Source organism: Lytechinus pictus, chromosome 17, assembly GCF_037042905.1.
Source record: "Lytechinus pictus isolate F3 Inbred chromosome 17, Lp3.0, whole genome shotgun sequence".
NCBI classification, from domain to species: domain Eukaryota; kingdom Metazoa; phylum Echinodermata; class Echinoidea; order Temnopleuroida; family Toxopneustidae; genus Lytechinus; species Lytechinus pictus.
The window spans coordinates 17,627,990-17,643,432 of record NC_087261.1 but is presented as its reverse complement, the minus strand read 5'-3'; the positions used below and the strand labels follow the sequence as shown (position 1 = coordinate 17,643,432).

Genomic DNA, 15,443 nt, shown 5'->3' with positions numbered 1-15,443 from the left:
GCTTATACATGCTTATACATCAGACTCACTTCGATCTCAAGTCGACTGTTGCCGCTTTCATAGATTCTGTCTGATCCACCAAAGCTGTAATAGAGAGGGTCTGGGTAGTATTCAATGAGGCCGCCATCGATGATGTATCCATCGAAGTCAAAGGCCAGATTTGCCTCTATTGTGTCATTTACTGCTCGTCTTCTTCTGTTAGGTATGACGTCATCAGGGTAACTTGGAGTAAGACAAATAAGAAGAGTATCCGTTCCATTGCACTCCTGTGTGATAAAAAAAAACAGCATCAAAACTCCATAGAGCTTGATTGATAACCGGAGCAAATTGCAATGATCTAATTAATGTTTCGGAATCGTTCACTGATTGATCGCGATTGTCATAAAACAGGAAAATTTGAATCGTTATAGAAACCTCAACAATTATGGCAACAAGATACACACATGTCCAAAAATAGAGTCATTCAATGAACATTACGAAAGGTGGACGTACCGCGAGAAAACAAGAGCATGGAGAAATCTGAATTGTAGAATAATACGAACGCTTTTTTCGTTTTCCTTTCTACTTTTATTTCTTGACTTATACTGGGAGTTGAGACGTGTGGATCACAGAGATTTCTCTCCAAGCACATGAGCTGTGAAGCTTAACAAAATATTAACACACACAAAAATCTATTCTATGCTTGCTTGCGTAATATACCTCGGATCTGGTGGCATTTGTCGTGAGTGAAGTAACGAGAACCGTAGGCTCCTGGATCAGATCAAATCTTTCCCCCGTTACTTCGATATCTATGCCTCCTCTGTATTAAGCCAAAGGAGGGAGAGAAAAAAAAACACAAATCATCTACATATCTTATCAGGTAAGGTTTGTAATCATTTTTATCTGTGTGCATGAAATAAAAAGGAAACACTTTAAAACGAGTACAATTACTTTTTGCGCTCGAAGAAGATGATTGTCATGGTAACACTACGATAAAAGAAGATGAACTCCTGGCAATATTTCCAGTAGAAATGATGTAGTGATGCTGAAAATTATTTATCTTTCTATTTATTGTTTTAGATTATGTGATCGAAATCTTTTATTCTGGGAAAAGAACCAATACTTGCAAGTCAGAGTAGTTTAACTCCTCAGTTGTTACTCGCAGTAAATTGTATGTAAAGAAATTACGTTTTATCTTTATAAGTACATGCGAAAATGTACAAATAAAAAATACCAACGTCTTCATTTTCTATTAACGAAATTAACAATTTTCTTTTTTAAAGTTCATGTGTCATAATTTGTTATTTCATTATTTCAATTTAGGTATCACAGTTTCATTTCTAAGATTACTCTTTATATATATATGTAATTAATTGAACTATCAGTTTTATCACTTATATATTTCCAAATCTTCGTTTTGAATGTTGGGAAACAACTTTAAAATGAAATCGAATCAAATGAAATATTATCATTATTGTTATTTATTTTAATTGTTATTTCTTTATAAAATTTAAATATTATTATTATTATTGTTATTCTTATTATTATTGGGAAAATTATCTAGAAAGACCACCGAATATATACTTACGACAAAATGGATTCGGGCGTGCCTATAACACTTATTACCGGGTTTACTTTGTAGGTAAAGCTGTATTTCCCAAACAGTCTTTCAACTCCATCAAACGACACGATCAATCTGACAGAGGTTTCTTCATTACTGGTTATGCCACTTGTAATACAGGTCATCGTCGAATTTTCGAACATCCTGAAAGATTGGAACAAATCGGTTACTTGCTCAAAAGTGAAAGTCGTAAAAATTGCTTTGCTTTAATTGTAATGGTACATGTACGGGTTAATTTACCGTCCAAGAAAGCAACTTTGTTGATCAAATTTGGAATGCCAGTGTGCCTACGGTTCTTTCAGTTTGGTGGGCGTGGAAGAGGGCTTAGTTTGAACGAGTGTGTTTGAGCGTGTGTGTATATTTGAGGGCGGGTGCGTGTGATAAAAAGAAAAACGGGGACAATAAACTAATCCTCCGAACTTTAGTTTCGCATTATTTTATTACATACAGTGACTGTATTATAGTCTCAAGCATTGTTTTGTCATAATATTTAAGATTATGATGACACTCACAAATCGTTGCAGCGTGCTTCTCCCAATCTAGCTTCGATGATTCTTCCTGTGTTCAGGTACATTCCTGTAATGGTGACCAGGGTCCCTCCCGCTGCCTGTCCCTCAGTAGGGCTAAACCCCGAGATCATGGGATTCTACAAAAAAAAAATAAGTGGAGGTTATCCATGGGTTGCGAACATTTCTATTTAGAAGAACGGAAACAAACAAAACAAAATGGTCGTCAACAACTGTGTTGGAGCAGTAGGAGGTGACCGACGTGATGTTGCATCTTTATGCACGGTTAGATAAGTTAATATATTATCATTTCCTAGTGGCGTCCCATAGTATTACACTGTATACCTTATTGATTTTGATTTTTTTTTGGAAATGAGCATGTATGGCATTTCCTGAACTCATTATGGAATTATGTATGGCACCCCAGATAAAATATATAGACCTATTAGGCAATAAAGAAAATGTACATATTCAGCTTGTTTTTTAAAGTATTGTGTGATTGAAAAACAAATCTTTATCATCAAATTGGAATGCTATGAATCAAAGCGTTTAGTATGCTTACTGTTATGAACAAATTATTATAGTTCCTTTGAATGCACTAACCCTATAGTGGAAATGTTCTTTACTGTTTCCGGTCCTAGTCTCTTCACCAGACCATATCTTAATCGCGATTTGTCCTGATGTTACCTCGGAAGATAACCCAGTTAGGCAACTTACACTGAAAAGAGAGACGGTGTGTCATTTGATAACCTATTACAGATGAAACTGATATGTTTACTCAGACAAATAATACTGTATATATTATTTTATACTATGTTTATTTAATCATAAATCAGTGAAAGAATTTATAGATGAAAAGCACAATGGCAATTAACAAATGGCATGCACACATTGAGGACTAAATGACATTCAATGCATACTAAAAAAATGCCACATGTACCAGGAAGACGGTAGGAATACGCAAGACAAATTTAAATTGAATACGTGCATACATGTAGCTGGTATCTTCAACAAATAATCCTTGGCTATGTTTTTGGAGTATGATGTAATAAAGATATCACATCTTAATTATGATTATTGATTTTTTTTTACATTGATGTAAATAATCATGTCTTCTTGGGCCATTTGCTAGCGGTATGATAGCACCGGAGGTGAGCTCTAAAATCACAAATCGCAGACCTTCTAACTTCTGATGATGACGGCGAGCGCTTTTTATTCGTCTACAATATTAAATGTGTTATCCATGGACCTGCAAGGGCCTTGCCCCCCCCCCTTCCCGATACGACACCGTTACCTCTGCCCTGGTTGATAGTAGGGATCCATGTCAGTCAGGCTACACACCAAGTCCCCTATTGTAACATTTAGTACATCATTAAATGCCACTCCTACGTCGGTTCCGATGATTTCCAATCTTGTATTGCCATTAATAGGACCTGATATGGGATAAAACTATAGAAAAGAAAGATTTATTTTGGTCTTTTGGCCTTTCACATGTATTACAAAGATCATTGATAATTCGTAATTATAATGAATAGCAAAGGCATAGTAGACCTTAACCATATTAGGCAGAATATTATGGCAATAACTTGACTATGTACCAGTTCTTTACAATTTTTTGCTCTGGAAAACAAATGATGAAATCATAATATAATAAAAATATATCAATTCTGCTTGCCGATATCTAATATTGTTAAATACAACAAGAAAATACTCTGAAGACACCCTGTCAAAATTCAGAAAAGTGTCTTACCCAAAATAATCTTGCAAACCGCTTTTCATAAAAAATCATCACAGTATTCATAAACAAAACATTGGGGACTGCAGGAAAGCTGCAATAAAAAATACATAGCATCCTAGGCTTACAGCGGAAATTCTGGTATAAAAGACGCGAGGCAGACTTTTGACAAGTTCACTCTTAATACTTAAAAAAACATGAAGTATAATATCATCTTACTTCAGTTATTACTGGTGCTGAACAAAGATTGGTCTCATTCTGATTGACAAATCGATTGTTCTGACAAACATCACTCTCAATGACATTACAGTCATTCCCACACCAACCGCAGTTTAGGAACGAAGGTGTTGCTTCCGGAGATAGACACCGGCTGCAGCTTCCATCGTTGGCTGAACACTTGTACAGAGTCACTTCAAAAGGCAAAAGAAAGTTTGTTCGTATTGCAAGATATTTTCGCAATCCGAAATACAAGCCCCTCTTATTTTACGTACATATTTTTCTAAAACTGGTTCACCACATCTCTCAAGATATCAGGGCAATTCATGCTAATTAAAAGTGAAATGAAATAGTAAATCACCTTTGGTTCTTTATATTGATAATAAATACTAGTAATTCAACTCCTTCAGTGTTGATTTCAGAAGTTGGAATAAAACACAAACTTTTACTGCTGTTCCTTGAGTAATATCGAAGAATATTCTTAAACGTTAATGTTTGAAAAAGTTTCAAAATTAGAAGATAAATACAAAAAGAGTAACTAAAAATTACTGCATATATTTGTTGTTATACCGTATGTATCCATAGGGTCATCTATATAGTGTTGGCCATTCCATTGAACGGAGACGCTTACATTCTTCTGAAGGATGTCGTCAGCATACATATACTGTAAAAATATATATAATTAAAAGAAGATCAAAACTAGAGTATACTTTATTCGTTCAAATATTTAGTATTTTCTTTCCAAGAAGAATGGGAGACGGATATGTCGGGAAAAGCTTATACATGATCTAATTTCTTGTTGGCACATTCTGTTCGGTCTAATTAAACCACCCCATTGAGCTGTGGATTTAATGTTGTTCATATACAACGCTATACACTGTCAATTTTAATACCATGGAGCTACTAATTGTTAGCATCTCTATGGTGATAAAGTCAAAAGTATACCGATCTCACTCTTGTAAGAGATGTGCTAATTAGCAGGGGACGTGGGCGAGATATAATATATGTTTGATTGTAAAGTTTGACTAAAACAAAATAGATATGGGAGTGTAAGTGTTCATAATAGCTCGACAAGGCTGTGATGGGGGTGGGGCAAAGCTGAGAATCACACGTTTACTGAGCAATTATTTGATTCCCATATATCTACATGTAAGACACTTTGTATGATGAGGATAAGACTGTTCCTGAGTACATAATGACGTACAGTATGTGAAGCATGATATTGGCGCTTCAGATATCACCAAAGCACTGACGTACATTGCCAGGTATGAATTTATTTAATATTTTGAAAGTCACGTTTCAGTGTAATTTTAGTAAATTCTAGACTGTCTTTCCTAGGATGTCGATGCATACATGCCATGACCTAAACACTAAGTTTACATGTACCTCTTTAGCCCGACACAGAACATAGCTTTCATTGAAGAATGTAGTTTCTACTCGTGCCTCATCTCCATCAATAACAAGAATGCAATCGAATGACTGGATCTGCGAACATTCAATTTAAAAAGAGAAATAATAATGATCCAATATTCGTTTTGGCATCAGCAATATTATATTGATTTGATTCTTTGATACTTATCTAGAACACAGCCTCGCTATGTCTAATAATTAATAATAATGATACTAATATGGTCAATCAGCTTAGGCCATGTCAGTATAACCAGGGACGTCCCTGGTCTAACTTTAAGGTATTCAGGTCCATTTGTAGAGGCATTTATTTATGCGTAAAATTAAGCAATCAGAGAAACTAAGTGTGACAGCAACAACAATATTAACTGCAGTAGAAGTAACTATTGGTAGCCTAGCCGAGGGATAGTATTGTAACAGTAGCAGCGGACCCGGCAGTAGGCCCTAGCCTTACAGCAGTAACAGTAGTAAATAGATAATGGGGGTATGGTAAGATACACTATAAAAACTGAAAGAACGGAAAACTAAATCACGCAACTGGCTGAAAAATGACAGTGTTCTTGATAAGGGTGGACAACGCTGTCTGGACACTCCTCGACCCCTTTTTCCGCCTTTTTGTTTTTAAGCGTATTGCGATGAGTGGCAGTGGGCCAAATGTCGTGAATGTGAGGATAAATATCCGTTGCAACTGTCAGTACCTTTGCTTGATCTGTAGGGATATTTCTTGCCTCTAGTGAGAAACCTAAAGGAATATTCACTGGTATGAAAAAGGTTTCTGTTGTACCAACCAGCTGAGGACAGTAAGTCTGTCCTTTGCCTCCAGAACCTATGGGACTCTAAAAGAAAGAAATTCAATGGGTATAATTAGTTATGTGTTTCTTATGACATTTCTCGACCAAATTTAAATGGAGAGCTGTATATGATTTCAAATATGAAATGTTAAACAATAAGGCTAATGCTTGTAATGATAATATTCATGATGAGATTGAAAGTAATGACCACATTATAATAGATGCTTTGGTAGTAGTCGTAGTACTAGCCACGTTTTATGAATGTAAACGGTTAATATTATTAATAAGAACAGTAACAACGTAAACATAGTAGAAATAATTATCATAACGAACTATGATATAATGATGATTAATTACAATAATGAAGATGATAATTAGTTATGCTAATATAATCATGATGAGGGTAACTAATATATCAAAGATTGTATACATGATCCTTACTATTGATTACAATGCTGAAAAGCATGAATCAAATATTGAACATCTACTAAGTTTTAAAATCCATTTCTCTGAAGTAACTTGATTGAAACCAACAATTAAAAGATAAATCTTAAAGTAATTCTGATTATTAAAACTATTGACATTCTCATTAAAAATAAAGTAAATTTTAGAAAGGAGAAGAAAAAAATTAAGATTCATTTTATTCAGCGTTTTAAAAAAATAAGTTTTATTGATTTTCAAAGGTTCACAAACATCGTATTTCATTCAGCGACTCGCTGAAGTATAGGTTTTCCCGTCCAATTTCGCAGTTAGTGCATGCAAAAGTAAAGATAGGTCATTCAATTTTGCACATAGTGCATGACAAAGTATAAATAGGTCATTCAATTTATTAGATAGGGCAGCCAAAATCACCAGTCGGCGTTCAAATTTGCTATAGTGCAACCAAAATGGCCATTTGGCATTCATGATTGCTTTAGAGAAACCAAATCCGCCACTCGACATACGAATTTGTACATAGTGCAACCAAGTTCGCCCGTGAAACCCCCATGAGCTCTGTTAGAGCATTCAATTTCGCCATTGTGCATCCAATAATACAATGTGTGCATGCAATTTAGCACACGTAATTTTTTCTATTTGTTTTATAACTTTTTCATGTTTATATTTTCTTCCATTTTATGGGCTTACTATGTCCATATTAAGTCACCGAAAAAATATAGATATCGGATGGCATATGAATTAACAAATGGAAAATTTCCTGACATTTCCCTGTGTTAATTCATATGTCTTTTTATCGTTGTAATTCTTTTGTTCTTAATGTATATTTTCTTGTCATTTGCACCCTCTCTTCGATATTGACTAGAGACATAATCATAGCATGTATACAATATCAAGATTTTCTTCTTTCATATTTACGTTTAATGTTCTTTTTATCTTGCATCTGTTTTCATATGACTTTAATCGTTTAAAACAATAATCTTTTCATCAAAACTTAAGACATTGACTACGGTGTTCTTCACTAATATAATTCCTTTTGAACCTTTTATCTTCTTAAAAAACATAATAACTAAATATATATACTTAATATGATATCGAAATTGAAGATGGTTATATTTTACAGATCTTTGGTATGAAATTTACATGTTACAGTTCAAAGCACAAAAATCGGTCTTGTTTCAGCCATTGATTCCTTTAGCATGTATACAATATCATGTTTTTCTTCTTTCATAACATACTATTTTTTATCTTGTATTTGTTTTCATATGCCTTTAATCATTTAAAACAATAATCTTTTCATCAAAACTTAAGACATAAACAACGGTTTTTTTCACTTATATAATTCTTTTTCTTTTTTTACCTTTTATATTCTTTAAAAAACATAATAACTAAATGCACATACTTAATATGATATCGTAATTGAAGATGGTTATATTTTACAGATCTTTGGTATGAAATTTACATGTTAAAGTTCAAAGCACAAAAATCGGTCATTTTTTCAGCCATTGATTACTTTAGCATGTATACAATATCATGACTTTCTTCTTTCGTAACATACTTTATTTTTTTTTATCTTGTATCTGTTTTCATATGCCTTTAATCATTTAAAACAATAATCTTTTCATCAAAACTTAAGACATAAATATCGGATGGCTAAAGGCATATGAATTAACAAAGGGAAAATTTCCTGACATTTCCCTGTGTTAATTCATATGTCTCTTTTATCTTTGTAATTTTTTTGTTCTTAATGTATATTTTCTTGTCATTTGCACCCTCTCTTCGATATATACATTGACTAGAGATATAATCATAGCATGTATACAATATCATGATTTTTTATTCTTTCATATTTACGTTTAATGTTCTTTTTATCTTCCATCTGTTTTCATATGACTTTAATCATTTAAAACTATAATCTTTTCATCAAAACTTAAGACATTGACTACATTTTTCTTTCCTTATATAATTCTTTTGAACCTTTTATATTGTTCAAGAAAAATAATAACCAAATGTATATACTTAATATGATATCGTAATTGCAGATGGTATATAACTTCCTAAATAAGCAGGCCACTGCTTTTATGTAATTTACATGATTTTTTACAAGCATCTGTAAAGAATAATGTAAATTGTCTAGTGCAGTTTTATGAATGGTCACTGGTGGCACACATACTGCAGGTTGGGAAAAACAAGCGAAGAATGTGTATTACAAGTCATGTGAATACAGTGCTAAATTGAATGCATTAGTTATGAACATGGATACCCAATAGCGAAATTGAACGCTCTGCATTCAGTCACGTGACCTCCGGTGTTAACTTGAATGCACTATGGCGAATCTGAATGATGTTTTTACACTTTTGATTGCTCTATAGCCAAACGATTTTGAATGACTGGTTTGAATTTTTGGTTGCTCTTTAGCGAAATTGAATGAACTATTTATACTCTTGCAAGCACTAAGTGCGAAGTTGACCGGGAAAATCTATATTACATTAAACCTCTTTCGATGCAAAAACTGAATAAATCACGTATCCTGGGGTCAAAGGTGAAACGCTACAAGGTAGGCCTATGTTTTCATAAAATGCTTACATTTTCTCCAATCACCACTGTTTCACCGTCCTGACATGAGCTGCTCTCATGCGTACACATGTTGTCATAAACACACCAGTCACATGGCCATGCACTCGAGACACAAGACGAACAACTGAAAGAGAAAACTCAATTATATTCCTTTTAATACTACAGTAAAATTGACATCTTTTTTCAAAAGGCATTTTATTATTTTATACCAGTCCAGATCCAGTGGAGGATCCAGCTTTCGCCCATGGCGGTGAGGGCAATTTTTCCCACCCATATTTCGTCGATAGGCCGCTCAAAGTTGATTTTTGTTTGTTTCTTTGAATGGGTAGTCCTAGCAGTTACTTCTTACCTGTATTCTTATAGAACAAAATGAATATGTGATCATCTCATTAGCCCCATTTAAAGAGCGAGAAATTTGTTTGGAAATTTCATTTTTTTTTGTCCTGAAAATTGAATATTCAGGGCAATGTTTGTAATCCTGATCAAGATGCGTATGTAAATAGATAATTACTGCGAGCGCAAAACGTGATTATAAATTCTTAATATACGTTCTGGCCTGATCGAAAAGGGACCTGCAAGCACTGTTTGCATTTGGCCACGAAAACGATATTTATATTTCAACAATGTAATAATGCGAGCACGACGCGCGAGCTGAAAATATTTGACATTCCGACCAAAAATATGGAAATTCTAAGCACTTTTTCAATCATGAAGGGGATGTAACTAATCGATGCGAGCAAGAAGTGCGAGGGGGGGGGGGGAAATGAGATTTCAGACCCCAAAAAGAGAGACACTCTATTCATGTTTTGTAAATCATGAAAAGATGGTTATCTACCTTCATTAATAATGCGGACACGAAACCCTAGCAGAAATCTTTTGATATAAGAGCACCTTGAGCACCTAACAAGGTGGATATGTGCGCAATATAAATACCGTATATTATTATTATTTTATTTTGATCTAACAGTGGATCATTTAAGCACGTTTTAAAGAAAGTACGTATATTAATAAATACGCCTGAACATATTTAAGATTTAGAACTAGATTCTGAGTATTCTGAACAATTTTGTTTTATAATGAAAATTAAAAAATGCTAGCGCGAAGCGCGAGCTGAAAGAAAGTATTTGATAATCCGATCTGAAAAAAGGAGTTAATTTAAGCATTATTTCAAGCACTGTGTAGGGAATTCATGGAGTGGATGTTGATTGCACTTAATGAATTATGCGAGCGTGAAGCGCAGGCTGATTTTTTTAAATTATTATTTTGATCTAGAACCGGGACATGCAAAGGACATTTTGTCATCATATGGAAATGATGACCATCTTCCTATTCCTCTTCCTAGGCGTCAGATGAAACTTGTCGAAATTACATTCTGAAAAAGTTGACAATTTAGTTATTAGGAATTCATGAAAAACACAAGGGCACCAGGCCCCACCAGGATGTAGCTGGGAACTTCAGTGGTGGTAATTGATGATGGTACTTGTAGTGATTCAAGCTTTCTATTTATATCTAAGTAGCTGTTTGTAATGTACATGTATACAATTTTGCGAGCAGCGCCATGAGCGTCTCTGGACGGTGTGTGCGCGCTCAATAAGATATCACTATTATTAGTATTTATTAAAAAATAATGTTATTTATTAATTTAATAAACATAATGAGAGCGTGAAATTTGTTGCTATTTAGACCTGAAACTGGACATTTGAAGCATGTTTGTAATTATGAATAGGATGCATTGGTTAATGGTATTTTTAACAATTAATGGGAGCGCAAATCGCGAACCGAAATTTGGATAATTTTCATGAAAAGGGGATTTTAAGTAGTTTTGCTGTAAAATTAATATAAAGGGATACATTACTATCCTATCAAAATGCGAGCGCGCAGCGCTAGCTGATAGGCCTACGTTTTAAAAATCACACCTGAAAAGGGATCAGCCTATGCAGATCTAGAAAATTCCCAAATGTATACACATATTCAGATATAAACCTTGGTTTGATATTATCATGATTATTGTACCTTAAACATACATGATAATACTACTGACTGCCCGATAAATTTTGGATAAGACAAGTTTTAGTCAAAAGTAATTATTACGTAATTAGGAGAGTCATTGTACTTGCAAAAATGAAATACCAATAGATAGGGTGTGGATCTGGGTGGATGTGGGTGAGGGTGATTGTGTGGTTGTTCCGACGTGTCTGTTTAGGCATTAGAATCATTATACTAAATATGATCAGGCCTTGATATAATAATATATATACGTTCAATAGTTAAGATATTCTTCGAAGCTTGGACTGGGAAGAGTGTCACAAAATTGTCAAAAAAAGTTGAGGGGCCTGATACCAATTTATAAGCTGAAACATTTACTCGTTCATTAATTGATGTTAAAGTCCGCACCGTGTTATATTTTCTTTTTTCTTTGACTGTAAGGAGTTCTAAAACTCATTTCAGTTTATATTTAAAGTCAATAATAAAAACAAATTTGATCAGTAGACGTGTGTATAAGTATACTATTAACAGACTTGTCTCGAGATCAGTTGAGTCATAAGTCACGACTTAAACAGCTGAATATTCCTCCGAACATGCCGCAAAATACGTTATGGACCATGATTATATGTACCGTCAATGGTAAATGTGTCTTGCTTGACAACTTCCCCCGCACAACTTCTTTAAAGATTAATCGCGATTATATTTTCCTTTTAATAAATCAAACGTATTATGTAACATGTGGAATTTTTTAATTATTACGTATGAGTATAAACAAGAAATTAAAGCACATGGTCAGAGTTACACCTTTTTTTTACTGCAAATTAAGTGAAGTACTTGCAAGTTCTTATTCGTAACAAAGTGGCAGATTCTTTAAGGAAATACACAATAGATGTCAGAACTTATTCGTACATATATCCAATATGCTCCTTAAATTTCTCTAAGTAAATGGGACATGGCAAAATTTATCACATAGAGGGAAAACAGCATTCTACAGGAGGCGCAATAGCTCAGTCGGTAGAGAAGGGGAATCGTATTCCGGTGACCAGGGTTCGATTCCCACTTGGTGCGCTAGTGCCCTTTGGTAAGGCATTGATCCCCATTACCAGGTCCTTCGGAGAGGACCTATAGCCGTCGGTCCTCTGGTTGCTTGCTTAAAAGCATTTATGCTTTCTTAGCAACCAGGTAAAAAAATCCCTACCTTTCCAACCAACCATTATTACATATAAAAGGTGCAAAAAAGGCGCTGTGTTAAAATATCCAGTGAAGTTTGTTACATACGATTTATGATGGGTGCAGTCAAACAAGATAAAATTCGTGCTTATGAAGGAAACGTTGGTCTCCGTTGAGAAAATGGAAAGGGTCAAATTCTTATGGTCATCTGGAGGTGGAAACAAAATGAAAACAAACAAAAATAATCTACATTATATCCCTTACTTAAGATCGTTGTAATGAGAGTGTACACAAGGAGAAAGAGAATAGTTTTACTACGAAAAACGTTTGCCATGAAATAATTCATTTTCCTTGCTGACGTCACGCAAAGTCAATTTTTCCCTAGGGAAAAGTGAACTATACGGTTTTTTTACCCCCCCCCCCCCTACCTCGCGATTCGCGAGCTGTGCGGCGCGATGCGAGCAGAGCGCTGCTCAGCCAAACAGTACTCTCCACTGCATGCCACGGGAAACTTTGGGCGAGCTGCACTAACCAGGTGCGCTCCCTGAACAGACGATCCATACGGCAAGACTTATTATTTTCTCAACTTCTCAACGATCCTTCTATATCGACTTATTAAAAATCGTTTCCCTGTAAAATGGTATGAGTGGAAGAGATATAAAACAAATATACAATGACCCATTCTCGGAACAGGCTAAAACTATTCGCACTCAGGAACATCACATAGTACTATTCTCCCTCGGGCCGATGGCCCTCGGGAGAATAGTACTATGTGATGTTCCTTCGATGCGAATAGTTTTAGCTAGATGGCTAGATCCTCGAGTGTCATTGTATATTTGTATAATTTTCTTTCAAGGGACGTCAACGACATGGTTAGTGAAAAAATCTCTTCCAGTATATAGCCAATGGATCCCCATTCGTAAGTTGCAAAAAATTGTAATTTTCAAATGCTTAAACTACGTATGTTTAATGAAAGTTCAAGTCATTAATCTGGGGAAAAAGACTGAGGTTTTCAAGTTCTTAAAGATATAGAAAATAACGTTACATGTAATAATGGTAAAGCCATAAGAGCCACGATAAGACTAAAAGTTTTCGCCTCACCTTCTTCAGGGATTGTGGGCAATTCGTCCACAGGAGGAGTTGTACATATTACTGTATCAGACGTTGTAACAGCATTGACCTCGTAAGAGTCGAAGGCACACCGGTATTGGTGGTTGTCTTTCCGAGTTGGAAGCTGCTGTACAGTAATTGTGATCTATAAAGAGTCGGTAAGAGTAAAATGAAGGTAAAATTGTTTTAAATAACTGAATTGCCTCTTGTTACATATTTAACGATCTAAAATATGTTTCGATTTTGTTGTAAGAGCGGACTTATATGTTCCATGATTAAACCTAGACATGCAAGATGACTATAGAATGCACTTATAATGAAAACAATATTCTTTCATATTTATTGAAAACAATGATATTATTCATTATTATGTTGTTTTATTAAACACATTTATGAGGCCAATAATCAGTAGGCCCAGACGTTAGTCACTTGTTTTACATGTTGAACAAGGTGTATTTAGTGCACTGAGTTCATTCCCAATGGAAAGCTTAGTACAGCTTACGTTTCTATTGCAGATTGTAAACAAGTTTCCAAGATTTCTGGTAACATGCCGTGTGTCTTTCCACCTTAACGTTTATGGTTTATTTTAGTATTTTAATGATTCAACAGTATTTTCACGGTTAAATATGGCCTTTCGTTTTACGTTATTTTCGATGTAAAATTTGGCTGGATTTTTTTTTACTGTAAATTTCTTTTTAAAGGGGAATCCAGCCTTGGCCATAAAATGTTGCGTTGGGAAGGAGAAAAATAAATCAAACAGAATGGTGAAAGTTTGAAAGAAATCGGACAATAAGAAAGTTATAGCTGCTTTAAAATTGAGATCACTAAAACTATGTAGATTTCAAATTGGCAACTGGGTAAGTAAATTATGACAAGGGGCAAGGACAACTTTCCCATAGGCCATGTACTTTATTATCAGGGATTTGTGGTTTTCTTCTAATTACCCATTCCCCTGGGGCAGTGATCTAAATATAACCCAGGTAGTATATTGTTTTATGTCCTCATGAAAGAAAAATATAATTTGAAATAAAACTTTTGGGAAAAATGACATTTTAGCCATAATATGTATTGGAGTACATGGAAGAGTAGTCCTTGCCTTACATCACTATGACATCACATATGCGGCCAATTTGAAGTCTCCATGGGTGTAGTGATTACCAATATTTACAACATTCAAAAATTCATAACTTTCTTGTTGTTTGTCCAATATAGTTCAAACTTTCACCTATCAACTTGTCTGAATTTTCTTTTCCTTATAAAACAAGTTTTTATTTGGGTTGGATTCCCCTTTAAGTATACAAAAACTTTTTGTTAAAAAAGTGCCATAGCCATCACTAGGAAACTTTAAGGCCATGGCCGAACTTGAAATCACCCAAAAGAATTCTACTCCAAAAACGTCTTGTCTGAGAACACCACATACCTCTCGTTCTGTAATTTGATATGGTAGTCTATTATCAGGCTGGACATCTGAGATGGATACACATTGGATGGCATTGTAAGACAGCCACCGAGTAGATTCATCAGGGGAAGAACATTCGTTGTATCGGGTACACCTTGTGGTGAAAATGATATACGTGAAAGTGGATTAGGAAGCATATCAATTATTTGAAAAACATAAACGGGGAATATCTTATTTTGGACCTAAAAAGGCCTTTGATAAAGTTCACAGAAATTGTCTTTATAGAGCCCTTGCAAATTTGAAGTTTGGTAAAAAAAAATAATTAATTATATTGAAGCTTGATATGCTGAGGCAGAGAGGTGTAAAATGAATTTAAATTGGCAGTAAGTTTATTTCCCTCTAGACGAGACGAGTGAGACAAGGTTGTCCAGTGTCTGCCCTGTTATTCTTAGTAGTTTTAGATTTTTTGCAACAATTGATTTGAATAAAAATGATAACATTTAAGGTATTA

General features: G+C 34.6%; 1 protein-coding gene across 1 annotated transcript in view; it reads right to left on the bottom strand.

The window, feature by feature from the left end:
* Positions 1-15,443, bottom strand: part of LOC129280186 (plexin-A2-like) — a 62,764-nt gene that overhangs the window by 38,037 nt on the left and 9,284 nt on the right. Inside the window, exons 6-19 of the mRNA XM_064112417.1 lie at positions 14,954-15,086; positions 13,525-13,678; positions 12,532-12,631; positions 9,277-9,391; positions 6,163-6,300; positions 5,444-5,542; positions 4,628-4,721; positions 4,061-4,251; positions 3,401-3,555; positions 2,710-2,824; positions 2,113-2,246; positions 1,568-1,744; positions 700-799; positions 30-266 (exon numbers count right to left, since the gene is read on the bottom strand). Coding sequence (XP_063968487.1) covers positions 30-266; positions 700-799; positions 1,568-1,744; positions 2,113-2,246; positions 2,710-2,824; positions 3,401-3,555; positions 4,061-4,251; positions 4,628-4,721; positions 5,444-5,542; positions 6,163-6,300; positions 9,277-9,391; positions 12,532-12,631; positions 13,525-13,678; positions 14,954-15,086 — 1,942 coding nt within the window. The remainder of the gene's footprint in view (positions 1-29; positions 267-699; positions 800-1,567; positions 1,745-2,112; positions 2,247-2,709; positions 2,825-3,400; positions 3,556-4,060; positions 4,252-4,627; positions 4,722-5,443; positions 5,543-6,162; positions 6,301-9,276; positions 9,392-12,531; positions 12,632-13,524; positions 13,679-14,953; positions 15,087-15,443) is intronic.